Here is a 26,399-nt window from a genome sequence, read left to right as displayed (position 1 = left end):
TTTAATAGTCCTTTCAAGATCGCAATAGATTATCACACAAAGCTTTGAAGAGCTAATTGATACAAATGTACGTCACAGCATTGAATGTTTTCCCAATCCAAGGAGCTCGGTCACGACGAATACAATAGGAAGAATGTATGATGAGGACCGGCCGTTGCGGTTTCATGAATGTATGAATAGAACATTATGCTAAACGACAGATGGTCCTCGTTACAATTTGGTTTCAAACATGAACATGACGTTATGGACAAACTCAACCACGGTGCCTTGCAGCAAAGCCAATGTTGGAAGCGGTGGCTTCTGCCTCATCTTCAGACAATGCACTGAAGCCTCCCCAGCCATTGAATTCGCTAGAAAACTTGACAGCAGCCTTAAGGAAGTACTGGTCTTCATCGCCCCATGTTTTCGCAGCTTCTTGTATCGAGCGACATGCTAAGGTGAGATGGTGGTCAGCAGGGTTCACGTAGACAAGAGATTTGACCATGTTACCTTTGACAAAGTGAGCATCCTTGGCCCATTCACTGTTGACGGCACGATCGGCTACCCACTTCCAGTCTCTTCCCGCAAGATCCACGTCCGAAATCTTAGCCCTGTTGACAGCCGGACGAAGTTGAGCGATATACGCGGTGAGCAAGAACAGCCACCACTGCCTGAGTAGCGGAACGTGATACGTGGGTCGAATCAACGGAGCAATAACACGCACAGCGTGAGAGCTGGTGAGGATATGGACGAGGAAGAAGTCGAACTTCTGACCTTTCTCGGGTGAGCCGACCAGTAATGCAACGGCGGCACGTTGGGCGGCTTCGAACTGAGACTTGGGATCGGTGATTGTCCAGCTGTTCCAATATTCGAGCAGAACAGCTTCCTTCTCCTTGTCCTCGGTCAGTGCACTGTAGTTGTCTTCTCCGGGCTTCTCGAAGAACGAGTCCAGACGAGAGTCATTGTGCACCTTCTGAATGACGTCGAAGGGGTTCTGTGAGGACCAGGACGAAGGCTTTGTGTATGAGGGGTCGTCCAGGTAGACGTGTTGATCGTTGTAGAAGGCTGCGACCAAGGCCAGCGATTCAATGGCAACAGTGGGAGAAGCGAGTTCAAGGGCGAAACCGAGGTGAATAAGAGGATGGGCGACTGCAAGGACGTTAAAGCGGCTCCTTCTAAAGCTCGCACGATAACTTACGTCCGGCGATCAGGTTATTGATCAGAGGCTGCTTTCCAGAGTACAAGAAGTCGTCAAGCAGCTCTCGCCAGTCGTAGCCAAACTGGACAAGCTGATCCTCGAAGAAATCTACCCACGCGCGCTGGTACCTGTGGTACTTCCGTCAGCTACCATGACTGCATATGGTTGTGTGGTGTCCGTACTCTCTCTTTCCCAGAAAGTCACGCCAGTCGTGCCTCGCAATCTCCGAAGGTGCATCTTCCCAGGGCTCGAGTTCCTTTGACTCTTTCTCATAGATTTCGAGCAGTTGATCAACGTTGGCACCGAGGAAGTAGGCGGTTCCCAGAATCTAGAGGACATGACCTCAGCACTGTTTGGATTAGGCGGACAAAGAAAGGAAGTTATACATGAGGCGAGTGGTTGTGGAACTCGAGGTGGTGGTAGATGATCGAGTGGTTGATGTGGTTGGCCTTGATCAGGTGCTTGAGCGTACGCGCTCGTTTCTCTGGCGTTTCTTCAATGTCGATCGACTCGACTGGAGGCAGATCAAGCTTGAGAGCTGATCCATAGCCGCCGGACAGGAGGTTGGAAAAGAAGTTGGATCGGAAGGAGAACATGATTGCTGTGAGACAAGGCAGGTTTCCAAATGTTCGAAAGCATTTAGGCAGTCGCGTCATAGCATTCTGTCTGGACCCTTTCTGCCCCGCACTCTCATCATCAGACCATATTACATGATCTTCTAGAGCTTGGCATTATCAGAAGCCAGACCATCTCACCCGCATGTAGTCGTTGTGTGAGAGGGAGAGATTGATGTAGATGAGATGATGTTGGCCAGATCTATGATGCGCCCTGGCATGTTCTAGATACAAATTTATACTACACTTGACAATAATCTATCCTCGACGCCATCGAGAAGGCAGTGATGCTCGAGCACCTCGAGGTTCTCTGCTTCGTTCAAAAAGTCCTTGTCAGGATCTTGGCCACCCATGGGGTTAACACCCATCTGAGCCTGAGCCATCTGTTGTGTGACTTGACTGGCCGCTGTGTACTTTGTCAGTACCTTTGTACCTTGGATGAGCATGTGTAGAGGGACATACCGTTGTTGCTGCCAAGGATGAAGTTGTAGACGGGCTGCAGACCGAACAGGGTCAAGAAGTACCAGGACAAGCTCGAGACCCATCGGACATCAAGGTCTCTGGTTCCAACACCAGACTGCAGCATGGACTTGAACTGAGGAGTCAAGGGGAAGGGAAGTTTCATAATGACATAGCCCGAGAAGAAGGCATTGATCCAGCCCATGATCAGACTCTGGGGGACCATCATGGCGACCTGGCCCTTCATCATGCCCATCATGCCCTCCATGGCAGCGGGATCCGTCATGGGGTTGGCCTTTGGCTGGCCGCGCATGTCGGGTTCGGCCAGGAAAGTGCCGTCCTTGTAGGCTTGGATCATGTATGCCTTGCGAGCAGCGAAGGAGGCCGGGGGCAGCTGCTGGTAGTTGTTGCGGAGGTTGACACCGCGCATGAGCGAACGCTGTTGGCGCAAAAGATTGATGGCTTGCTGCTTGGGCGCAGACTGCAAGAGGGTCGAGAGGTAGTGTCGCAGGATACCGGTGAGGACCTGATTGGACGTGTTAGCTTGGTGCTGTAGAGGATGGTGGCAGATGATGGAGACTCACCATGACGACGGTGATAGGCAGCAGGATCCAGTAGAAGAGGGCAGGATCCCTGTAGATGGTCTGTACCACTGGCTCGGCCATGTTGGGCGGCATGCTTGACGGATGTTGGTCAAGTTGTGCTGGCAGAGGGCAGAGGGCAGAGGGCGTGGTCTCCGACACTCCGCAGCTCCTCCGCAATTGTCGAGCTTCGGCCACGCTTCACTTTCACCCGACACCTCAAACCCATCGTCTTGCGACCTTGTCAATAAACAAATCACGCCCAAACACACCTGTCCAACATGGCTGACGAGTCTAGAATATCGCCCTATAACGTCTCTGGTAACACACACGTCCAACTTTTGCTACCAGCATAGACTCACCCCCGCTCCAGACTGCAAGAACACGACCGACGATGCCCTCCAAAACTATCTGAACGGTCTCAAGTTCCGTCAAACACACTGGTACACCGACGTCAAGCTTGGTCTAGGATACACTGCTGTCATCATTGCCGCTGCCACCTTTGCTCTGGACTACAAATATGGCTTCGAAGCTACAAAAGCTTTCACCACCGTGGCTGTTGTCTTGTACTTCCTCCTGAATGGTGTCTTTACATTCTGGATCTGGCAGGTCGAGAAGGGCATGGTTTACGTCGGTGCCTGGAAAGGTCGCAAGGTCAGTCGCCGGAAATCACCTCTTCAGATACTACGCTTGAAGCTAACACGCAACAAGATCTCCATCTCGACTCGCGCAGACAAGTTCGATCCAACATATAAGCTCAGCGTCACATACAGCCCCTCCGCACTCATAACCATCCCTCCGGTCGACAAGGAAATCTCGGCCCCTTTTATGCAATGGTTCACCGCCGATGGTTTCTTCGCACCTGCTCCCTTCCAACAATGGCTTGCATCAAACATCGACATGGTTGGCGATGCTGATCCGAAGAACGTTGTTGACGAAGCTGCCGGTGTCGTGACTGCTCACTCAGTGCAGCCAGAAGGTCTCAAGGATCTTCTCAACGTCATCAAGACTGGTCCTCCTCCTGCTGCTGCTCCCAGGAGAAGAGGCTAGCCTCATCGTGGCTATATATCTACTAGCTGACACTTGAACAAAAGCACTTTTCCATTTGATTTGATTTCTCTCTAGTTCTATCTCGGTCTTAATGTGTTAAAGTTGACAAGAGGCGACTATGCCATTCTCGTCTTCATCCCTACAGGTTTAATCGACAATGACCCAGAAGACCCAAACGGAAAACTTTACGACTGGCGATACTACTAGACATGCCATCCAAACAGCAACTTCTGGACAAGAGTCCGCAAACTCAACGGCATCACAACAGAAGTCCATCTAGAGATCGGTCAAACATGTCAAGATTAGTCCATGGATGCCTCTTTTATTTGTAAACTCCAACCCAAAAGTCCTGCGATTTCCAAGGAGCAAATTGCACGACATTGTGCGTACGTTGCGGTGTTTGCTAGACGTCATCGAGATTCGGGTGTGAGTTACTGCGCTTGTGGCTTTGAAGGGTTGGTGGCATCGATGTTTTGTTGTCGGAAAAGTTGTAGTTGATTTGAGGGGTTGTGTAAATTGCTGACTGTTTTGAAGCTTCATGTGCATGTGAGGAAGCATGATGAACTTTGCTCCTGTACTTGTTTTGGCTGATGGGGGTTCCAGTCTCGAGTAAGCACATGAGAGTTTGGAAAAGCATCTGGCATTGTTACAGCATCTTTTGTGGGCCGATGTGAGACTCGGAATAGATGGGTTATTTGGTGACCCTGGTCTTTCATGGTGAAGGCCATGTGGTTCGATCTCTCGGCAACACCTTTGCGATGGAACAGAATCTGCTGCAATGCACAGTGCTTTCTAGACTTGTAGATATGCTCATGGAGAGCCAGAAAGTTTAGTGTATGGCAGTCCTTGAGCTGATATAAGGTACGATGTTTTCCGACTGGTGAGGTATCTTCAAGGAGAGCACTGCCTTTCATTGGAATGGCAATCCGAAATCGGGCAGATTCATGTTCAAGAAATCGCCAAACACAGCATCCATATCCATCAACCCATCATATGCAATATCAAAGCCACTCAAACCGTCGGGCTGTGCCGGTTGGCCATTCGATGCTGAGGAAGCATTGCCTTGTTGCATACTAGCCAGCTCATGCGGAGTTTGTTGTGGTCCGGCTGGTCGCCATTCTGGAGGCCCAACGTAGGGTCGAGATACACGCCGAAGCTCTGGCGAATCATTCACGGCGGCCACTCTTGCAGTCTGCTTCAGTGCTTTTCGTCCTAGCATTGCCATGTTCTTGGCTGGCTGTGACCATTCGCCCAGCTGTTCGAGTGCTTGTACGCAATGGTCAAGATGCTCGCGAGCTGCTGTACGTTTTATCTGGCTGCGAGCACCTCGAAGCTGGTTGTAGAATGTGGATACGGCGAGAGAAATACCATATGGAATCAGAGGTAGCGATACCAGACTCTGTGGTGAAATGTGGCGAAGAGTCGTAACGATCTGGAGTGCTGACAATTCTTGTCGTAAGCTCGAGGGCGTTGGAAGTGATGGTTGAGAGGTAGCGCGAGCTCGATGCGATATGATCGCCACACCGTGGTAGTAGAGCTCCAAGGATGCTAGAAACATGATTGTTAAGATCGTTATCTCATATGTGCACCATACGCTGCTTACTGATGACGTTCGGCTCAAGATCCCACGCTTCGCATCTGTTCAAGATATTCTCGAAACTCTCGTAATCTTCTTCGATACCCTCAATTTCTAGCGCAGCCGTAGGCTGATAGAGCCCAATAATTTTAGTGAGGAGCTGCGAAATCGCGAGTAATATCCTGGTTGCCGGTCCACAGAGCTCATATGCTTCGTCCAGCTTGAGGCCAATGTCCAGATCCAATATGAGTCGCGGTCTTCCATTCAAGCCAGCATTGAAATTTGATAATATCCATAAACACCAGAACAAGCGCGTCTGACTACCTCCGTGTCCGCTCGACCGTCCTAGATGCAATCCAATGGTCTGACCATGATGTATCGCTTGTGCTAGATGCATCGACGCGTCCACTGTCCCATCTGGTCCCTCAGAGTATAGAGACATTAGCGCTAAAATCTGTATCAAGATGATCTTGTCCCTTTCTCGCCCCATCGACAGGCAGAACCGTAGGAACGCATACGTTCTCGACCCGAAGGCTCTCGCTGTAAGCAGTTCAGAGCTCTCGAAGAAGCGCAAGTAGCGTTTTGCGTTATAGTCTCGAGAGGCAACGAGACACATCGCGTAGATCACGGGTTGTGACTTCCTCTCAGTGTTCCGGAAAGTGGCCTCGTCTACTATTGGGAGCAACGGGTTCAACCTCGCAAAGTATATGTCAATCAGAGCATCTTGGTCTTGCCTGTTCATTAACGCGGATGGCGGAACTTCGCCTTCGTCATCGGCTAACGCGACTCTCTCTGGAGTGTTGGCCTCCACAGAATGCCTGCCGCGTCGGTCATGGTCGTGTTGGCCGTTGAAGGTATGGCGTCTGGGCTCGCCCACCCAAATACCAACATCGTGTCTATCGCGATTCCCACTGCCAGGATCGTGTTCGGCTACTAGACTAGCCTCTGGATTCAGATCCCCTATGAATCTCGAATTGGATGGATGGTCCACAGGCCGCGTGCTATGTTGTCGCTCGTCATTGGAATTTGTAGAATGGTCCACCGCGACCGATGGTGTATCAGGTTTGTACGTCCTGCCCGGAGTATTCGAGGTAATCCGAGCATCAACATGGTGGTTTTCTGATTCTAGGCCGTGTGTGCATCGTTTCTATCATTGCTCGAACATTTCAATCATTGCATGAAAAGGATCAGAAAGGCTAGATGTACCTTTCTTTTTTTGCAAGTCTCGCATGCACCTTGAGGAGCCTTTCTTTTGCGATTGTTCGGATCGCCATTTATGACAAATGTATAGTCCATTGTTGGTTGGATGTAAGGGGAGTAGTTGAATGACTCGGTGGCGCGTGTATGTAGCTACGGTGGTCCAAGCTCTGACCGTTGCAAGGGTTGCTAACTTCCTGACCCTGTCTTCATCTGTTACCACTAATCTGAGCATTGTGTGCCTCTGCATCACTCTTGATCGAGGTCAAGATCATAGCGGAGATCTGGCGAGCTTCCAAGCACGAACGCGCATAGAGAGCGGATGGGTTTTTCAAGAGAATGGATGACGAAAGGCACAGTCGGTTCACAAGACAATGGCAGTGGTCACCAGCAACTTACTGATCGTTCGCAATGTTGGCACGTATAATCGAGAATCTCCTGCGTTGGTCAACTGACAATTATTTTTTAATATATCTCTCTTGCTGATATGAAACGTCGCTCTCCCAGATTGGACTCGAGAGTATCAAACGCGACCAAGGCGGTAAGCCTTTCCGCCATCATCAGAGTCTGCCACTGAGCTGACTAGGTAGGCAAAGAAGAAAGCCAGGATAGAAGCCACCCACTGCAGACCGTAGAGCAAAGTACCGCCCTCCATTGATCTATCACTTCCAATTTACAGTGCCTTGACTGCAGAGTTGGTTGCCCAAGCACTAGCGATCATCAGGGTAGCGCCTGCAAGACTGGTGGCCTCTGCTGCGTTGCGGACGAGACGTCCGGCAGAGCTTCCTCTGAGTATGACAAGAGAGATGAGAATGAGTGAGATGAACCACGCTAGGCCTCCGGCAGTCATGAAAGCGGTAAAGACGTCGTGCTGTAGCTTGAGAGGGAGGTCGAAGCTTTTGCGATTATCGATGTCGATGCCGAAGCCTTTGTAAAGGTCTTTGCCAGATCGTCCAGTAGTGGTTAAGCAACGATCACCGCTGTGCTTGCCGCCGACGATGCACAAACCTTTTGAGAATGTTAGCTAAAGCACATGAGCATGAATGAGAATCAACTTACCATAGTAGCCAAGTCTTAACCAACTGCCGTCCTCCGAGTTCCACTTGTACTTGAGGAGATAGATTCCTTTGAGTCCAGTTGAGGTGGCAGACACGAGAGGAAAGACTATGCACATGTCAGAAATCGCCAACCAAAGTGAAGACGCGTGTATCACCTACTGGTGAAGAGAAAGATGGGAACTGCAAGAGCCCAGATGATGACACCCAAGCCCAATCCGCGTGCTTTAGACATGAGACTCATGATTGCGAGTGATGTTCTGGGTTGTGCGTAGCGGTTGGAAGCTGGAAGTTGGAAGGTGGAAGGTAGAAGGAAGATTGAAGAAGTTTTCCATGTAGTAAGAGCAAGAAGTGAGAGTGAAAGCAGATTGAAGAGGGTATATATTACCAGAAGCACGACAAGGGGCGCAGTTGCCTGGATGCACCAATTGAACCAGATTCGGGACACTACAGGCTTTGATTCCGACATGGTGAAGGAGAAGTTGTTTCGTGTTTCTCCCACGAGATAGCCGCCCACTCGACTGCAGCCTACCCATCAAGGCTGAGGCTGAAGCCAGACTGATGGTACGACATATTCCCGAAAATAACTCACGACAAGGAACACCGGACTCAGCCTCTCAGAGTTATAGTACATGTTGTTTGAAGAGGTTCTGCGATGATTCCATAAGTCTTATGGGAGAATCGAGAAGAAGTTGATGGTCAGCGGATTTGTAGGCGCCGGACCTTCACCAACTCTGCAGAGATGAAGGAGTCTTAGTATGACTCGGCCCAGCGCGAAGGATTCGACCATGTCTCGAGCAGAGACCTCGATCTCTGGAATGATTCATGAATTGTTGGCTCGCGAACGTCGAGATATTCTTGCAGGCTCTTGCAGGACACTCGAATGGATGTCGAAGAGTGGACACGGCTGTCAAAAGAGCAGAACGTGTCGTCAGACCCGGGCTCCCGCAAGTCGCGTTCCTACAACGGTTTCAACGTCCTCTTCTACATTCTACAGGTCCCAACTTCGTTCTGATCTCTGACCCTCACCGCCAAACATGGCTTCAGGTTCATCAGACCATGAGGTCTGGGACTTTGCACATTCAGCTTCCTGTCAGACGCGGCTCGGGGTAGAAAGGACCCTTTGTGTGTCATCTTGACACGGAAGCTGGAGTCCGGTTGGCCCGTCCACGGCCAGAATACACAACAACAAATGACAGCTCTAGCCGCTTCCTCAAACGAGGGCTGAACAATTAGATTGAGTATGACGTGAAGACAGCAAAACCAAGGAAAGTAGGCAGTCTATAACGAATCCATGGCTACTTATGCCATTACCACAATGGCTCAGTGTATCATTCGCAGTCTGTCGTGGCTAGCTCCTTGTAAGCATCATCCTGACAACCCCCCTGCAGCACTGTGGATCATTCAGCCAAACAAAGAACGTTCCCGTTAAAAACATTCCCTTCTGTTGATAGCAAACTACTGGAGCTATTCGGCTTTGCTACACCATACATCCATGGAATCGGATCCGCGCAACATCACCAAGTCCGTACCCGAAGCTCCGAAGACCCCAGAGATGCGAGACGACAGCTTCGATGCGAACATGACATCTGGCGATGTTGATATGACGGGCGGAAAGACACGAGGCAGTATCGCCAGCGACAGCTCGGAAGAGCCCTCAGACTCGCTGATCGGAAGCCCAACACTCCCTTTTTTCGCGTATGGTCGCAGACGGAGCTCTTTCATCAGTCCTTTCCAGGTCAACAAAGCCCGATACCTTCTGAGCTTTGCTGATGCCAACACTGCACAGGAGTGGTGGATTCTGATGCAGTCCGAGTATCCTGACACTCTACGCGAAAGCTCCAACCTCTTCTCGTTCAAGAGCGACCGTACTCCGATCAAAGCTTGGGACAACCCCAAATTTGCCCATCTGAAGAACAAATGGTCATATCGCCAGACCGATGGAAAAGACGACAAGAACGCACATCAGCAACAGATTTCATCGCATAGACGTCCTGCGTCAGCTCGGACACCTCTGATGCCGACATTGAGCGAGGGTCATGTATTTGGAGGATTCGAGAGACTCGAAGACCCGTTCACACCACCCGGCGTAAGCAATATGGAATTCGCCCAGCTGAATCTGGCTTCGGATCATATCCAGAAGTCCGTCAGTCAATCTACCTTGCAACTCGATGCATTGCTTGAGGGCCAGCAGGCCAGTGCGAAGGGCTTCCAGAAGCTGTCTGCGACTCTTGAGCGTATGACCCAGCAGATGGATTCACTGGCCCGTAGACAGCAAGACCATGAGATCGTATTACGCGAGCTAACTGCAGCTGCCACGGCGAACAACGCTGCTAGCGATGTACAGTACAGACACCAACAAGCAGCTGCTTTGCATTCACTGCAATCCGTCATCGAAGAGACCTGTTCGCGGGTGCAAGAGCTATACCTAAAACCACCACCCACCCCAGGTCCGAACCACGAAATACTGCATGAGCTTCAAGAAGAAGTATCGCAGACCGCTACACTGTTGCGAGACCTCTACAACCGTCCTTTGCCAGAATCAGACCCTCACGCAGAAACACTCCAAAAACTGCAGAGACAGCTCTTGCAAAACACAAAAGCTGTTCGTGCAATGATGGACCGCCCTGAACCAGTCTCCAATACAGAAACACTGCAGAAGCTGCACAAAGAAGCTTCACAAACCACAGCCATCCTCCGCGGAATAACGGACCGCTTAGCAACAGTAACAACACCTGCCGCACAAGCACAGCCAGTATCAGAAACCACAGACATCCTTCTCCATCTACAAAATGACATGAACGCCAACAAGACTCTTCTTCGAGGTCTCCTGAACGACCAAAAGACGACAAAAAGAACCCTCCACACCATCCTCGACTCCCAAGCCTCTTCCCAAAAAGCCCTTACCTCACAACTACAACAAACCCACACACTCTCATCAACCCAAGCATCCCAAGCATCCCAAGCATCCCAAGCATCATCATCCCAAGCCTCAAACTTCTCCCACTTAGAAGCCAAGATGGAAAAACAAATGCAAGTACTGAAAAAGTCCTTTACCCTGCAAATGGAAAAGCAACAGGAAATGTTCAAAGGACAATTGGATGAAATTTTGGGACAGGTCAAGGGGAGAAACGTGGTTAGAAGTGCTGAATGTGGGCATGGAGAGGTTTTGCCGCCGCCAAAGAAGATTGGGAGGAAGATTGTTGGTTATGTTTATGAGAAGGAGTGATTAGATGGTGGAAAGTCTGCGTTGTCTGGTATCAGACGTGGCAGTGTAGGGCTGTGGTTAATGACTTACGATTGGCGTTTAATTTTGTATCTTCATCCATGCTGGTATCGGTTCTTGGGCTCGTCATGACTGTCAAAGAGGGTCGGGGGGTTGCTCAAAGTGAGTGTATGTTATCTTTATTCGTCTTGATAATTCAACTCTCAGAATGCTTTGGTACAGAAACGGAGGCGAGCAAAACCTCGTCCGTGGTCGTGTGACATTAGAACTCCTTGATCTCCATGCGCTTCTAGCAAACCCAGTGTTCATGCAGTGTCCATCTTGTCATCATCGCCGTCCTTCTTCTTGTCGTCCTTTGACTCTCCGCTACCGCTGGGCTGGCCACTCTGATCGAGCAGAGGCTGGCTCTCTGAAGTCTCTGGTACGCTCTCCAACTGTGTTTTGCCATCGGCTCCTTCTGTGGTCTTTGTCTCGCGTGCCTGACGGGCAGTCTCCTCTTCCATACTCATGCGCAGGGCCAGGGCCAATTCCGGGTCCATGGAAGGGTCAACACCAAACTCGAAGTCACCGCCACCAGATGCTGGTGCGCCGCCCTCAGCACCAGACGAAGCACCTCCCATGCCGCCGGTCTCGCCAGCCAGGATTGGTGATGCGACGATAGTGTCCGAGAGGAGGTTGGGGCCGGGTTGAACAATCTCGAGGTATGAACCGTCACCACCCTTGACGGCGTCGTTGAAGGCTTGCAGCTTAGAGGTGACTTCGTCGCTGAGGTCACCAAAGGCGACGATATCAATGCTGACATTGTTCTTCTTCATACGCTTTGCCAGCTTGACGAGAGAGGATTGAGATTCTTGGGCGGAGTTTAGCGGCGAGCAGGTGAGGACGATGATGCGTTGGCGTTGGCTCTTGTTCTGACGGTGCTTGAGTGCGAGCTAAACAGCGATTAGTCTTGTACTGCGCATGATGGTGAGCCGCGCATAACGTACAGAGGCGATCATGATGGCGGTGTGAAGGTGGCTCTCTCCACGGATCTTTGTGCGATGCAGACCATCCAGGACCTTGCCGGGGTTTGTGGTGAGAGTAGTGAGGACTTCGGGGCCGCTACCGCCCATGGTCATGAGGCCGACTGAGGATTCGGGGTTGGCTTGTGTCTTGTATTGGAAGATCAAGTTGGCGGCGTCTGCTTGGGCATCCCATCTGCTTGGCACATAGTCGCCGTTTCTGCTGCTCTCGCTATTGTCGACACTGCGTAGAAGATCAGAATCGAATGGCGATGCAGTGGATGCACGAGCTAGACTTACACGATCATAGTTGCCTCCAAACCCATGTTGGCGGTCGTAAAGGTGGTCGGTATGGAGAGGGTGAGTATGCTTCGCAGCGATGTATAAGAGAGGGAGAGGGAGTTGGTGTAGAAGTTCGGCGATAGATGGCGTGTGGTGGAGCTGGTGGACAAGTTGATGCCGCTTAATGGCCTGTCGGGCTCGAAGCTGTCGCCGGAGCATGACGCTGGACATGTGGACGTGCCAAGGCCGCTCGCCGTCCTCTGTTTGTTGATCGCGCTTTCCGCATCGCGCTTTCCATCAACTATCAAACCATTGCCATTTCTCAAACACAAACAGCCGTTCACATAGCCACCATCGAGACACGCCTTAAGTATACGCGCATATCCACACAAGGCTGCATCTCTCACTCTCAGGCATCAACATGACGAGTCTTGTCGCGACACCCGACGCGACAATGGCCTCTGAACGAGTCGCCCATATTTCAGAGGCTCAGAAACAAGCTCTGATGGACAATCTACAGCTTGAGGGTGTGTCGCATACATCATGTGTACTCAGAATAGTCTTCTAACATGTCGCCAGTCGCCGACCGTGCTCGCAAACTACGCGCCCAATATACTCTCCAAGCTCAAGGTCTACGCACTCGTTTGGAGATGCGCATCAACCGCATTCCTCGCCATCTTCGTAAAGCCAACATGGGCGACTTGCTGGAAAAACACCTTGACGCCCAGAAGAAGACTCAGCAGCGTCTGCCCAGTCCCATCAAGACAAAAAGCTTGAAGCGCAAGAGGTTAGATCTACCGAGAGACACCGCTGTTCTTCTCAAGTACTGATTTGTGCGCAGCGAGGAAGCTAGTATGGCCAACAAGGAGAATACTCAACCAGCATCTGCAGCTCTTGCGAACCCAAAGAAGCGCAGTAAACCAAGTCCTGGCCCTACTGGAATTCCCACATCTCCCAATTTGGCGCGCTCTGTACGACCTCAGCCTCTCAATACCGCCATTCTCTCTCCCAAGTCTCCCAATTCACGCACTCTCCCGCGCTCTCCTTTAAAATCTCCCACAACAAAGTCACCACCACCGCTTCCTAGGCCACGCGGTGCTGCGCCTCTCCAAGGAATCCAATCAACAAAGAAGGGCACGATTAAGAGACCTGCCACTGCGCCTACATCTACCACTCTCGATGCAATCACATCTGCCGCGCAGCCGAACACCTCCACCCGTCGTGCCCTCCGCGCCAGCAATGCTTCAGCAGAAAGCACCAGTAGCGAAAAGACCACAATAGTCCACAAGTCACCCGCGAAACCGAACCCTCCAAGTCGCCCACATACTGCCATGGCTCTGGCCTCGCCCTCTAAGAAGCTGCCTGTGCCTAGTTCGCCTACCAAATACAACTCTATCAGGGAGAAGCCATTGCCAGTACCCTCGGTAGCACCTACTCCTGTCGCAGGTACAACCAAGAAGGGTACATTCAAGAGTGCAATGGCCTCACTCACAGGGAGCAAGAGGGGAAAGAAGACTACGGCTGCTGCTACCTTTGGTACCAACGCGACACCTCCACCTGCTGGTAGAGTGTTGAGAAAGCGTGCGCCATGAGACTGAAGCTCCTCTCACTCTTTTGTTTATGATTAATGATCTTTCTTTCCACTTTTCTTTCTCAGCCTTACTTGGAATCGGTCGAGCAAGGCCATTCGGGATTGTCGAGGATTTTTCCATTCTAAAGATACTAGAGCTGCTAGTATGAGGGTTAATTGCACATGAAAGGTGTTCTGATATTGAACAATACCCGACGACCACCTCAATGTTATTGATTTCACGAGAGCTCTTCTAACCAATCAAGATGCAAAGTGACCACTGAGATCATGTTCCAATGACAAGCGCATGTTAAGGGGAGACCTTTTCAGAGGACGAGAATGTTAAAGCACAGTGAACAAAGACGTAATCGGAGGTGGAAAGTATTGTATTGGTGATGAGCGACAGACACATTACATGCCCGCCCACTCGATACAGAAAGCTCTAACATCATCCTCGCCCTCCGCCTTCTCCTTGTCCTCAGTGCCACCAATGAGGAAGCCCTTCTTGACACCAGTACCCAAGCGGCCACCACCAACCAAAGTCAAGAGATCAAACTCCTGATCCCAGTTCATGCCGTCGCACAAGAAATGACTGTGGAAACGAAGTGGATCGCCAGGGTAGGCAGTGTACCTGCAACCAAACCTGATGCCTGGGGCCATGAAGTAGCCTTTGGAGTGGAGGTGTTTGAATAGAGGGTATGAGGCAGGGACCTCGGGGAGAGGGAGGGGCTGTGAGGGTGACGAGGATGTGAGGGGAGGATGTGATGTGGTAGGCGTGATCTTCATGGTTGAAGCTGAAGACGACGCGACAGAAGACTCGGAAGGAGCGACAGAAGGGGCAGGGCCGGAAAAGAGCGATTCACTGTCATCATCCCCGGCAATATTGTTACCAGAAGCAGCAGCAGACTCGCGCTCTTGTTGTAGCTTAGCAGCAACGACAGCATTCTTTGCGGCAATCTTTTTCAAGGCGGCAATCTTTCTGTCATCGGCACTTTTGCTCTGCATTCTCGTCGCGTCACTGCCTTGCTTTTTCAAGCTGCGTAGAAATTTTTCCTTTTCCTCTTTACTCAGGTTGTGGTCTACGAAAGCTTGCTTGTGGGCAGCGGCATCGTCGACAACGTATGCGACACCCTTCTCTACCAACAGTCGTGCTTCTTCGGGCATGAGCTCTAGAGGAATACCCAGGAAGACGTTCTGTTGGGGTGCTTGAGGAAGGCCACCAATCAACACACCGGTGATGTTGTGTACACGGCGCGCATGGCTGACGGTATTAACGTCGTAGAGCGTGTAGCGGCCTCCGACCAGGAAGACCGGAAAGGGCTCGTTCACTGATGGAGCGGCCATGTTGAGGAGGCTAGATTATACCGAGACTTTCGTCAAGGCTTTACAACAATAGTCAGCGTGTGTTGCAAACAATTTGGTGTGAATGTGAAGAGGTGAGGTTGAGTGAGCGTATTCATAAAGAGCATAGCATTTTTCTGTCGTCAATGACCGTAGTCTCAGGGGATTGACAGATTGATTGAAAAGATGTTGTTTAATCCTTAAAGCGGGCGTGGGCAGATGAAGCGATAGATGTAACGTACCTTTGGAGAATTGAGAGACAAAAACAAGTCTCGTGTTGTTCAGCCCATGATGCGTGGGTTCTTTGCAGAAGCTGTCGAGATGGAAGAGCTTTTGTAGTCACAAGCTCGAGTGTGCGGGAGAGTGCCAAGCTCCGATTGCCCGACCAACCCCAGGTCTCGCCGGAATTTTTGGTTTGGTCAAGCACATTTTTTGTCGCGGTTGTAGAGACTTAAGATATACAACTTTTTCCACTCGTATCAGATTTAGCAATTTCAAAATGGCAGGAGACAGCAAATCATTGACGACAAAGGTCGAGTCCGGCTCGCCCTACCAATTGGACCCTTCTCAGACACTCCGCGCATCGACCGCTCTGCTCAAGAAGATTTCCGGCGACTCTGTGGCACACAAGGACAATGGCGGCAAGGCCAACCTGCTCGAGGATGCCGATGAGGAAGAGGACAGCGACGAGACCTCGACCACCGTCTGGCTCAACGTCACCACCAAGAAGCACATCGCCGACCAGCGCAAGATGAAGCCCGGCAAGATCATCGTTCCCTTCCCTCTCCAGTCGGCCGCCTCGCCCTCTCTGCGCATCTGCTTGATCACCGCCGACCCTCAGCGCAAGTACAAGGACCTGATCGCCAGCGACCGCTTCCCCGCCCAGCTCTCCTCCCGCATCACCCGTGTCCTCGGTACCGAGAAGCTCAAGGCAAAGTACAAGACCTACGAGGCCCGCCGCCAACTCTTCGCCGAGTACGACATCTTCCTCGCCGACGACCGTATCATCACTCGCCTGCCCGCTCTCCTTGGCAAGGTCTTCTACGGCACCGGAGCCAAGCGCCCCATCCCCGTAGCCATGCAAGGCAAGCCCGAGAACGCCCGCGACGAAGCCGGCAACAAGCGCGCAAAGCTCTCCGAAGGTGGTGACAAGCTCAAGCGCTCAGACATCACCTCCGAGGCCCTAGCCCACGAGATCGAGCGCGCCGTCGGAGCCGCCCTCGTCCACCTCGCCCCCAGCACAAACGTCAGCATCAGAGTCGGCAAGAGCAGCATGACCGCCGACCAAGTCGCCGCAAACATCGACGCCGTCGTCTCCAGCCTGACCGAAAAGTACATTCCCAAGGGCTGGAGAAACATCCGCTCCCTCCACATCAAGGGCCCCAACACCGCTGCCCTGCCCATCTGGCTCGCAGACGAGCTTTGGGAAGACGAGGCCGATGTGCTCGACAAACTGCCCGAGCCCGTCGTCAAGGACAAGAAGAAGAGAAAGCGTGCCCTGCTCGAGGCCGGCGCCGTCAACACAGCAGAAGCCGAAGATGCAACTTTGCAAAAGAAGAGAAAGAGTCTGGATGCTGCTGATGAGGAGACCAAGGCCAAAAAGTCAAAGAGCGACAATGCCGAAAAGGCTGCCAGGAAAGCTGCCCTCAAGAAGCAAAAGGAAGAGTCCAAGACTGCCATTGCAGCATAAACAATGAATCCCCCATAAAAGAAGGAAAAGTTTTTGTTGATGGATAGGGGCTTTTATACCTGGGTTTGTTTGCATTGCATGGCGCTCCGGACGGGTTTCTCTTTTTTCCATATTGGGTATATGTGTCTTTACAGACGTCATTATTCGTTCTCGGGGCCATCAAACCCATCGAGAGGTCAGATGAACATGTTCCGACTCTCATCGTGTGAAGAAATGTTTTATACTACATCACACTTTCAAGTAGGCAAGACGGAATGACAATGACTTGTTTTGTATTATTTTCGTCTCGGGGGAATTATAGCCTTCGCTCCATCGTCCGTCATCTGTGAATTTTTAATCACCTTGCGTACTGTGCTTCATCCATTAGGAAAACTTGGCCATGCGTTGTGCCCACTAGGCTGGCATAGCACCGAAAGATGAGGTTCCACCTCCCGGTCCAGCACCAGCAGCGCCTGGCCCAGGGCCGCCGCCGAATCCTGTTACAGCCATGTCTTCTTGCTTCATCGTACCGTTGAGCATCGGGCAGAGCCTTGAGTGTTGATTGTCAGCAATGTCGTTTCGTGAATGTGCATCCTTCGTCTCATAACATGAGAGTAGGAGGTATTTGAGAAAGCAAAAGAAAAATTGTGAACAGGTGCAGGATGAAAAACTTGACGGCTGTTGAATCTCTCGTGTTGAAGTCGAGATTCAGGATGACTCTCAGAACTGATGAGCCGAGTCGACAAAAAGCCAGTCGTTCGCCTGCGGAGCGGAAGTAGAATCATTGCTTATTTGCTTTCTCTTCCTGCCCCTTTGACCGTTTACCTGGACAGTCGTTGCAGACGAGGACTTTTTCTTTGTCGAGTCTTTCTTGCAGGATGCGGAGCAAAAGAAATCACTTGCTGACTTTTTGTTGGTTTTGATGTGGCCCACTTGACCACAGTTGGCACACTTTCGGGCTGTGCCCTCGGTGTTCTTCTTCGAGCGGCCCTTGCCTTTGCCAGTCGGTGCCGGAGTTGCAGCTTCACCGCCATCGGCACCATCGCCGCCAGGAGACGCCGCGGCAGAAGGCGACGCGGCGCTTCCTATACCTTTAGCGCGTTCGCGAGCCTGTCTACGTCCCATATTACGTTCCAAGCGTTCTATTTCTGCTTGCATACTATGTATTCGTTAGCGAGTGTGACATCAATATGAATGGGACACGATACAGTTGTTTTTGAAGCGCATCGAAGTCTTGGTCGCCGGTTGCCTTGGTGTTCATGATGCTGTGCATATATGTCAGCGTACGTCCAAGCTATACTTAAGCACTCTGGGAATTTGCTGCAGGGACTTTTCGTGGAATGGGCAGAACAAACTCCCCGAAATCCCTTGCAGACTTGGACAGAAACGTACTCGATTGCTTGGCTTCGTGCCAGCAGCTTACGCTTCTTGTATGCTGCGATGACCCTGGGATTGGTGATTGTCTCTGTCTGCTCTTCCGAGTGGCCATACTTGTCGCGCACAGTCCTCTTGATCACCATGAAGTTGTTGTTCTGGCTCATACTATTGCGACTGAACTGACTTGCAGACTCATCGTCCCGTCTGTTGTTTCCATACGCAGACGTTCCGATAGAAGATCGAGGTGTCCCGGCTCGGAAGCTTTGCCCCGCCTCAGGCTCGTCGTCCACATCAGCTTCGCCCTCAGAATTTTCCATACGTGATGAGAGACTCTCATGCTGGGATCTCCAGATGCGACGGATGGATTCGTCGTAGGCTCTTTGTTGCTTGGCTACGTTGTAGCTGTGTCCTCCGTTCTCTTTAAGTCGCTTGGCATCAAGTCTCTCTTCAATACTCTCGCCTTGCGCTCTGAAACCACCCTTCATGGAAGTCTTGACGAAGCTGAACGCTTCACCTCTACCCGATGGATCGCCTTCGCCATGCAATTGTAACATAGCCTTGCCTTGACAGGCATTGAGGAAGTTCTTCGTGGTGTTCCATGGAGCGAGTTTGAGCTCAACGTTCGTGCCCTCTTTGGCATCATCTTCTTCATTGTCATCGTCCTCTTTCTTGAGACCAAGGTCTTTGAGGTATTGCACACCCACTTGCATCGAATCAAGAACACAGATGTCTTCGGGCTTGATCCACCCGCGAAGGGTCTCTGAATCAGGAACAGAATCACCTGCCTTGAGATGCCAGAGTTGGTTGTTCTTGTCATATTGCATAAACTCACGCATCTTTCCACGGTTCTGGGCAACATCGCTGCCAGGCAAATGAGCCTTGACGACTTCGTTGGTAAGAGGTCGGCCTCTGATAGCAGGATCAGCGCTCTTCTTATAAACGCGATACGAAATTGCACGAAGACGACGTTTGGCAGCGTCCGTGACCTTTCTGGAATGCTCCCCGGGAACCTCCACGGAGGGGAACTGCTGTCCGACGGCATACAGATTCTCTATGTTGCGCATGAAATACTTCTTGCCATTCTTGTGCGTTTCATTGCAGATGACCAGGAAGTCGTTCGATTTGCCTTCGTGGCGGAATACTGGTGCTCTGTAGAGGCCGTTGTGTATGGTGGGTACAATTTCTCCAGGATCAACCTGACCAAAGTTCGCGAATGGACTGCGATCTTGAGGCAGGAGCACTTGGGTTTCGCCAATCTCCTCTTTCGGTCTGGAAGAATCTTCGGCATCTTTTCTTCTGTAATAGTTGATCAGACGATTACCCATACCGAAATTGGAGAGCATGACGGGATGCTCTTCAGAGTATTCGAGAAGCAGCGCACTGGAGTTGTCGGCCATAGACAAGTCTTCTGACTTTGCAAAAAGGGCCGAGACGTCCTTGCCACGCATCTCCTTCCTCTTGAGTCTCTTGGGCTTGCTGAAAGTGATGGTTTTGTTGGGTCTCTCGCCTGTGAAAAGAGGTCGGTGGAATGCGCGCTTCTGTTTGTCGTCGAGGCTGACCCTGTAGAAGGGGAACTGCAGCTTGGTCGCGGGCAGACTATGCTCAACAGCCATACTACCGAGTGTGCTGCGGACTTTGTGCTGGTGGTTCTCCTTCAGGAGTTCGTAGGCTTCGTCGTTGGATATGTTATATCTCTTGGTCATATCACGCGCCATCGCGGTCCTGGTTTCTCGGCGCATATCGCCAGGGTTATGACGCAGTCTCTTGGGTTGGGTGGCTGGCGCGTTCTCATCTAAGAGGAGTCCAGGATCGTTCATATCGAGAGTAACTCGCTTGGCAATGTACGCGGTCGCCCTTTCGGGTTCGTCCAGTGATGGATACGTGTGCGAAATGGCAACAGCGGCCTTGAGGTCAAACCCAGCGACCTTGAGCTTTTTGGCTGTGGGTTCTTCCAAGTCGAACCCAGGTATCTTGCGCTTGGCTGCGGGAGGCGATCGTGAGTCCCGACCCATGTCGACACCGCTATCCACAAGCGAGTAGTGACCGGGTGAAGATGCGCCACTTTCCATGTCCCAGTCCTCGCAAAGAACGGTCAAGTCATGCCATGAGACACCACCAACGCGCTCGTTTGGATCAATCTCGTCCAAATCAACCACGTCTTCAGTATCTTTTTGTTTAGCAGAAGTGTCCTCGACACGGATGACCCCCTGTTGTTCAGCAGCTCCTCCTCTCGCTTGCTTACCCATGGTGGCGGCGCCCAAGAGTCTGAAACTCTTCTCTTGGTCATGTTGAAGATCAAGACTGAGCTTAGTCGGTTGGACAGGCTTAGGAGGCTTGACAGGAGTCTTCCAGCCGTAAATACCACGCCGGGGAGGGAAGAGCTCGGTGAAACGCGGGCGCTCCTCTGGATCGTATGATGGCCATATAGAATAGAAGACTTCCATTTCCGTCTCCGGAGCAGTAGGTGGTTCATATGATCCGCCTCTTCTGCTGCGCTCAACTCTCTCTTGCTCCATAGCTGCGAACAAGGCCTTCTGCCGTAGCCAATCATCATCTTCTTCGTCATCCTGCTCTTCAATGATGTCCATATCCGTCATTTGCTCGTCTTCGATAAGGTCATCCGACATTTGCGGCAGAGCTAAGGATGTGTAAGAGCCTGGCAGAGCGAGGTTTGACTTTGATGGTAAAGCGAGGCCACCATGGCTGATTGGAAGGGATGGTTTGGAATCGACTTTTTGGGCCTGGTCGTCCAACTGGGGCACGCCAACTCTGGCATCCTGATCGTCGTCGTTGTCGTCGCCAAACAGGTCGTCTTCGAAGCCAAATAGGTCATCGTGGTTCTCGTCTTGCTCAGTTGTCGGCTCAAGCTGGTTGATAAGGCCGTCGGCGGGCGAGCTTTCAACCTTTGGCTTGACATCGTCTTCATCTTCGGCTAGGTCATCGTCGCTTATGTCTTCGAAGTCGATGGCATCGTCAGCCTTTTCTCCCACTTCCAGGTCTCGGTCGAAATTCAGATCGTTGTTGCCAGGGTTCTCATCGTTGAGAAGGCGCGCGATTTCGGCATCGTCGGCCTGATCTTGGAGCTCGAATGCATCGACGGCATGCGGCATGACAGGCGCGCAGAAGTGATGTTTGAACGATCGCTCGGATTCTCAGGCACTAGTCTAGAGAGCGAGGCGAAAGGCCATGGATGTAGCGCGCTGACAAGCAAGTGACGGTGGCTTTGATGATGGAATACAGTGAAGAGTGTTGTCGTTGGTGATAGCGGCGAGGCGACGATTGAAGCGAGGAAGCGACAGGCGACAAGATGACCTTGGTCGTCGCCGTATCTTGGCTGCGCACTTGACTGAACGGCACTCGCGATTGAATGCCAAGGCTTTGGATGACCGCTCCGCCGTTCGGCCCAGCCTTCCGAATCCGAAACCTGAGGCTCGCTCACTGCAACGACTAGCTACGTCTTCAATGCTGATTGTCTGATTACTCGATGCGATGCATACCTTGTTGTTTCCTTACTGTACCTACCTCCTTTTACTAACGAGAATATCAGGGCTGACCACTGCAGCATAATGCAAAGTCCGCCTAATCATGCAGGGCAAGATGGATATGGCTGTCTTTCCCATCCTGCTGCCACCTCGTTTGTAGACTTATATTCAATGATGAAATACCATTATTATCGAGTGAGCGCAGGAGCGCAACCATCTTCCGGTAACTGAATCTACACAGCGAACGCTAGAGTCTCTGAGAACCGTCACCAACCTCAATATTAAGCCATGGTGCTTCCCGAAGTCACGCTCGAGCTGCTGTCTGTACCTCTACCTTCTGGTGCACAAATCCTCTGTTCTCTACATCAGCTCCTGATGAGAAATGGTAATCAGGCTCGAGAACTTGTACTCGGCAAGGCTCAAGCTATAGACACGGACTTGGGGCCGACTGCTGGACTTTCACGTCTGAGCCATGCGGTTCGCAAATGCATACACGTTGCGCCGCCATCGTAAACAAGTCGTACTCCGGCCTGATACGATGTAGACAGATGCACGATGGACGGCACCAAGCGAGATCCGAGGCTGATCAATCTATTCCACCACGTGATGCTTCTCAAGTTGGCTGGACTTTAACTGCTTTGGGGAGTACGGACCACGCCAACCACTCTTCCATTGGACACAGAGTTCTAATAGAGGAAATAAGATGGCCGGGGCCCTTCGGTGGAAATCTCCGCGGTCGTGCATCGAGTCTTGACGTCTGCACTACGCGTGTACTCCTTGACATCCACACAAGCAGAGGTAGGGCATGTAAATTGATGACTGCGACAAGGTGCTGCGCCTATTGCGTCCCAAGCTGAGACTTGGAGTCAGTCGACTTGAGACATGACAGGATCGGCCGCTACGTTTTACTCTCCCCGTCAGCAGCGCTCCGTCGACTGAAAACCATTTAATTTCATTGGCAGCGACTCGCATCGTACTCGAAATCATTTGCCGTTATTCGAGTACCGTCAACATCGCTACGAGTGCACTGCCGTTCCGAAACCGCAAAGGAATGTTCGCTAACTTTTGACGAGTCATCTGGTGTCCACCCACTGATTACTGAACAGCCTTGCATCAGGTTAACGTCAGGAAAGCTAAACTCCTGTGTGGACGTACTTTTCCCAACTGGCTTTTAGCGAAGCTTTCCATCACGTAAATTGCCTAACCTGTGTGGTGTCAAACGACCCCATCGGCCCCAGGCGGCTTTCCTCGCTCGCTATTAGGTTCCGTCGACGATGACATCCATCGACATATGATAGGGTTTGGGTTTGATGTATGTGACTGCTAATGAATGCGGCGAGACCTTAGACGTAACGCACAATAAGCAGTCTGCTTGAGCATGGTGCATGTGCGCACATGCGATGAGATACATTCGTCTTGTCGTCGGCCCCTTTTCGTCTTTTCCCTTCATGTGAGAGGTGGATCCAGGCGACGACGTATCATATTCTGCTGACCGCAACGGTTCTTCTGCCTACTGCGACTCGAGAAGGCAACCGCCCGCATAAAAAGGGACTCGGTATCGACGGGGCCGCAATCTTCTTGTACTCGGCGGCCTAAACTCCTGGTTCAGAACATAAGCGCCTATTGCCTGCTACCGGCATTAACCGGCTTCGTAGAAGCTATCTTCCATCCGCGCTATCGGCCAGCCTAGACCGACATACGACGGCACAGATCTATATGGTAAAAGTCTCACCAGTTTAATTATGTACCATTGCTTTGGCTGCGCCGCTGCGGCAGTTTCCACCCTATCGACCTAACTCTCCATTTCTTCCCTCATCGTCCTAGCGCAATCTATTCCAAATTCGCCGAGCAAAGTCAAAAAATACTTGCATAATATTAATCAACTAAAACAATAACGTAGCCCTACTTGCCCTGCTTCGCGCATCTGCTAGATTAACCTATCTCTCCCCCATATAGTCAGATCCAGCCACTCTCGCGCTTTCTTCTACGGATCACTTGGCGTTCAGCTCCAGATCTCGGATCGAGTAAGTATTCTTTCCTTCTGTCGCACTTGCATCTCTTTGTTCCTTTGTTCCTTGCCTTGTTCCACTCCGGATCCTTACATTTCGATGTCCACAGATTACGCGAAATCCCGAGCTCCCAATAATATATCCCATTACTAGTGCTGGTTTGGAGGTGGAACCACTCAAGGCCATGCTAGACGAGCATCGGCCGGATGCATCGCACGTCGGCAATCCTGTCGACAGTGAGCTAAGGCAGGTAGCACCACCATCTACTATGCTTCCTGGCCCACGCGATTCTCTTCTGCCCCCGCCGGAACTCTCGCAACCACGAAATGCCACCACATTACATCTGCCATCACTATCACAACAACACCCGGCAGCACAAGATGGAATCATCTCCCAGCTTCAGTCAACACTCCAATCTCAGTTGCACGTGCACAGCCAGATCCTCGAGGAACAACGACAAGAGATTGACAACCAGCGACATCAACTTATTCGTATCGACAACACGATAGATGCTCTGCACCGGGAGCAAAGAAGCATATATGCTATGGTTGATGAGGTCAGGCATGAATTGCGAGCACGTGGTCCCGCTCCACCGGTGCAGCCCGACATGAACGTAGTCGACATTCTCACTCAAGAAGTCCAGAACATTTCAACCAAGACGAATGAGATTGCGGGTCTCAGAATGCAATTGGATATCCTTAGAAGTCAAGTCAGACGTCTCGAGCGTCACGGGTCACCTGGAGCGAATGGTGCGACTCCCATGGAACCTCCGGCACACGAGCAGCTGCCTCACGTCCCCACTCCGATAGCCGCGTTTGCTGCAGGTACGCCTTCTGCGCCAGACCAGAGACCGCTCCTCTACCAGACTCCTCTAGAGAATCGTCTGCCCGCCCCGATCGTTGCGAACTCAGAACTTCCGGACGTTCGCATCCAATCCGAGTCGCGTACGCTTCCTGGTATTCGTTCTATCGACCCAAATACTCCAGTCTCTTCATGGCGTCCCGCCGGCTCGATTGCTCCCCCACCATCGGCACCAATAGCTGGATCCTCGCCGCAGATCGAGCCCCCAGCACCCGGCAGTGGATGGGCAGCTGTGAATACAAATACGGCTCCCAAGCGATTGATCTCCGAGCCCTCGTTCGAGTCCGCAACGCCCGGATCGCCCAAGAGACAGCGATTGGCACCTTTGATGCCTAGGACCTACGACCAGCACAGTCCGGCGCAGGGTTCTTCACCTTACCACTCCATCTCGGGTGACTCTCTGCCTACAGTCCCCACTTTGCAATCGACACAAAACCCGTCAAACGAGTCTACTGGAAGTGTTCCACCACAACCCAATCCTCTACGTTTCGTTCAATTCGCATCCGGCCTAGACTCCGCAGCAGAGGATTCGTGGCGGCAAGGACCAGGGTCGGCTCTGGACAGAGTACGAGACAGTCCAAGACGAGGAAGAGGGGGAAAGGGCCGCACAGGACGCAAAAGTGGAGGTGGTGAAGGCGATCGGGCCACACCAGAGTGGGAGGCACGCTCTGACAATCTGCATATTGTCAATCAGTCCGAGGGCCTTGCAGCATCGATGCCAACAGTTGAACAGCCCAGCGAGACGACTGCCGGCATGTATCCTGACCCGCACTTCATGCCCATCACCACGACCGCCGATGTAGCCTCCGCGAATCATCCGACCAAAAAAACCCGCACCAAACCTGTACGCAACGCAGACGGTGTTCTGATACGTAAAGATGGGCGACCGGATATGCGCAGTGTGAGCAGTGCCATGAATCTCAAAAAGGTGCATGCAAAGAAGGAGGCAGAACGCGCCAGCAACAAGGAGACTTCTGCCGGAACTGAAGATCACAAATCTACGCCGTATTCGGCATCAGATCACGATGCTGGGGAGATGAGCCCCACCAGTCCAAGCGTGGATGAGCATGCAATGGATGGTGACAACAGTATCCTGGATCATCACCAGGAGACCATGCGCAAAGTCTTCCCGCACGGCGTCAATGGATCTAGCGCGCAGAGCATGGCACAACAGTTCTTCCCCAAGTCAGACGACAACCGCGCCGCGCCATCGGTCAAAATCGAAGCCATGGTCGAGCGCGAGACTGCTACAAAAGAGGTTCCTCAAGGCAATCATGGATCTAAGCCTCTGATTGACGGCGAGAGGAGCATGGTTCATCACACTCATGGACGTGTGGATGTCGAGATGAGTGATGCAAAGTAGACATGGAATCCTGTCAATTCCACATGTTTTTACGTCTTACGATCTGCTTGGAATTATGCGCAAGAGCAGGCACGTAATGAAGCGAAGAACAAACCAACCGCAACACTTTGGAGCGAGTACACTACACAGGAGGTTGCGGAAAGTGACCGGACGGTCTCTTCGCCAACGTTCCACTCGATGCTTTTGTTTTGTAATAACTAAATATCCAAACGTACACATACCCACAGGCGCGCTGGTTGCTTTCAGGCGTTGGGCTTCAATTCCGAATGAACATACACAAACAAGACCATCAAAATTGCTCACTCTACGCCTTCCTCTTCCAGTGAGCATCATCTTATGCAGTTGTTATTTCCTTAAAGGCAGACGCCACGCTCGTGTTTGTGATGCAAAGCGAACTCGGCTATATCGATGTCATTATATTCCCGGACCGAGTACATGGGCGGCCGTACAGGCTCAAAGCAGGCGAACCGCCCAAAAAGCATCATGCGCTTCCACCGCTTTGTCTTATA

General features: G+C 51.6%; 12 protein-coding genes across 12 annotated transcripts; 5 read left to right on the top strand and 7 right to left on the bottom strand.

Moving 5' to 3' along the window:
* Nucleotides 1-253: 253 nt before the first annotated feature.
* Nucleotides 254-1,773, bottom strand: AUEXF2481DRAFT_4704 (uncharacterized protein; the record flags this gene model as incomplete). Its single annotated transcript, XM_013488620.1, has 4 exons — nucleotides 254-1,128; nucleotides 1,178-1,305; nucleotides 1,360-1,505; nucleotides 1,564-1,773. The coding sequence occupies 4 exons, from the start codon at nucleotides 1,771-1,773 to the stop codon at nucleotides 254-256; spliced, it is 1,359 nt and encodes a 452-aa protein (XP_013344074.1).
* On the bottom strand, nucleotides 1,564-3,017 carry AUEXF2481DRAFT_39599 (uncharacterized protein). Its single transcript, XM_013488762.1, has 3 exons — nucleotides 2,835-3,017; nucleotides 2,254-2,776; nucleotides 1,564-2,197 (listed from the first exon to the last, which is right to left on the bottom strand). The coding sequence occupies exons 1-3, from the start codon at nucleotides 2,913-2,915 to the stop codon at nucleotides 2,028-2,030; spliced, it is 774 nt and encodes a 257-aa protein (XP_013344216.1). The 5' UTR covers nucleotides 2,916-3,017; the 3' UTR covers nucleotides 1,564-2,027.
* A 95-nt stretch (nucleotides 3,018-3,112) lies between these two features.
* AUEXF2481DRAFT_29165 (uncharacterized protein) lies at nucleotides 3,113-3,881 on the top strand (the record flags this gene model as incomplete). Its single annotated transcript, XM_013488696.1, has 2 exons — nucleotides 3,113-3,152; nucleotides 3,205-3,881. 2 exons carry the CDS (start codon nucleotides 3,113-3,115, stop codon nucleotides 3,879-3,881), a joined length of 717 nt encoding a protein of 238 aa, XP_013344150.1.
* A 910-nt stretch (nucleotides 3,882-4,791) lies between these two features.
* Nucleotides 4,792-6,753, bottom strand: AUEXF2481DRAFT_29164 (uncharacterized protein; the record flags this gene model as incomplete). Its single annotated transcript, XM_013488695.1, has 3 exons — nucleotides 4,792-5,429; nucleotides 5,485-6,604; nucleotides 6,664-6,753. 3 exons carry the CDS (start codon nucleotides 6,751-6,753, stop codon nucleotides 4,792-4,794), a joined length of 1,848 nt encoding a protein of 615 aa, XP_013344149.1.
* A 574-nt stretch (nucleotides 6,754-7,327) lies between these two features.
* AUEXF2481DRAFT_29163 (uncharacterized protein) lies at nucleotides 7,328-8,178 on the bottom strand (the record flags this gene model as incomplete). Its single annotated transcript, XM_013488694.1, has 3 exons — nucleotides 7,328-7,662; nucleotides 7,714-7,818; nucleotides 7,872-8,178. 3 exons carry the CDS (start codon nucleotides 8,176-8,178, stop codon nucleotides 7,328-7,330), a joined length of 747 nt encoding a protein of 248 aa, XP_013344148.1.
* Nucleotides 8,179-8,913: 735 nt separating this feature from the next.
* Nucleotides 8,914-11,041, top strand: AUEXF2481DRAFT_685066 (uncharacterized protein). The gene is made up of 3 exons (XM_013488898.1): nucleotides 8,914-9,070; nucleotides 9,164-9,447; nucleotides 9,499-11,041. Exons 1-3 carry the CDS (start codon nucleotides 9,004-9,006, stop codon nucleotides 10,936-10,938), a joined length of 1,791 nt encoding a protein of 596 aa, XP_013344352.1. The 5' UTR covers nucleotides 8,914-9,003; the 3' UTR covers nucleotides 10,939-11,041.
* Nucleotides 11,042-11,240: 199 nt separating this feature from the next.
* On the bottom strand, nucleotides 11,241-12,262 carry AUEXF2481DRAFT_46902 (uncharacterized protein; the record flags this gene model as incomplete). The annotated part of the gene is made up of 3 exons (XM_013488795.1): nucleotides 11,241-11,867; nucleotides 11,922-12,180; nucleotides 12,237-12,262. The coding sequence occupies 3 exons, from the start codon at nucleotides 12,260-12,262 to the stop codon at nucleotides 11,241-11,243; spliced, it is 912 nt and encodes a 303-aa protein (XP_013344249.1).
* A 377-nt stretch (nucleotides 12,263-12,639) lies between these two features.
* AUEXF2481DRAFT_4697 (uncharacterized protein) lies at nucleotides 12,640-13,810 on the top strand (the record flags this gene model as incomplete). Its single annotated transcript, XM_013488619.1, has 3 exons — nucleotides 12,640-12,745; nucleotides 12,798-13,005; nucleotides 13,060-13,810. The coding sequence occupies 3 exons, from the start codon at nucleotides 12,640-12,642 to the stop codon at nucleotides 13,808-13,810; spliced, it is 1,065 nt and encodes a 354-aa protein (XP_013344073.1).
* Nucleotides 13,811-14,004: 194 nt separating this feature from the next.
* AUEXF2481DRAFT_685044 (uncharacterized protein) lies at nucleotides 14,005-15,443 on the bottom strand. The gene is made up of 2 exons (XM_013488897.1): nucleotides 15,372-15,443; nucleotides 14,005-15,170 (listed from the first exon to the last, which is right to left on the bottom strand). The coding sequence occupies exon 2, from the start codon at nucleotides 15,130-15,132 to the stop codon at nucleotides 14,200-14,202; it is 933 nt and encodes a 310-aa protein (XP_013344351.1). The 5' UTR covers nucleotides 15,133-15,170; nucleotides 15,372-15,443; the 3' UTR covers nucleotides 14,005-14,199.
* Nucleotides 15,444-15,574: 131 nt separating this feature from the next.
* AUEXF2481DRAFT_39593 (uncharacterized protein) lies at nucleotides 15,575-17,298 on the top strand. The gene has a single exon (XM_013488761.1). The coding sequence runs from the start codon at nucleotides 15,629-15,631 to the stop codon at nucleotides 16,817-16,819; it is 1,191 nt and encodes a 396-aa protein (XP_013344215.1). The 5' UTR covers nucleotides 15,575-15,628; the 3' UTR covers nucleotides 16,820-17,298.
* On the bottom strand, nucleotides 17,107-21,487 carry AUEXF2481DRAFT_39592 (uncharacterized protein). The gene is made up of 4 exons (XM_013488760.1): nucleotides 18,191-21,487; nucleotides 18,007-18,063; nucleotides 17,706-17,957; nucleotides 17,107-17,348 (listed from the first exon to the last, which is right to left on the bottom strand). Exons 1-4 carry the CDS (start codon nucleotides 21,283-21,285, stop codon nucleotides 17,213-17,215), a joined length of 3,540 nt encoding a protein of 1,179 aa, XP_013344214.1. The 5' UTR covers nucleotides 21,286-21,487; the 3' UTR covers nucleotides 17,107-17,212.
* A 2,363-nt stretch (nucleotides 21,488-23,850) lies between these two features.
* AUEXF2481DRAFT_29156 (uncharacterized protein) lies at nucleotides 23,851-25,890 on the top strand (the record flags this gene model as incomplete). The annotated part of the gene is made up of 1 exon (XM_013488693.1): nucleotides 23,851-25,890. One exon carries the CDS (start codon nucleotides 23,851-23,853, stop codon nucleotides 25,888-25,890), a length of 2,040 nt encoding a protein of 679 aa, XP_013344147.1.
* Nucleotides 25,891-26,399: the final 509 nt, after the last annotated feature.

Source organism: Aureobasidium subglaciale, assembly GCF_000721755.1.
Source record: "Aureobasidium subglaciale EXF-2481 unplaced genomic scaffold scaffold_9, whole genome shotgun sequence".
In the NCBI taxonomy this organism is placed as follows: Eukaryota; Fungi; Ascomycota; class Dothideomycetes; order Dothideales; family Saccotheciaceae; genus Aureobasidium; species Aureobasidium subglaciale.
The sequence above is the reverse complement of the archived record's forward strand: the minus strand, read 5'-3'. Positions and strand labels throughout refer to the sequence as shown.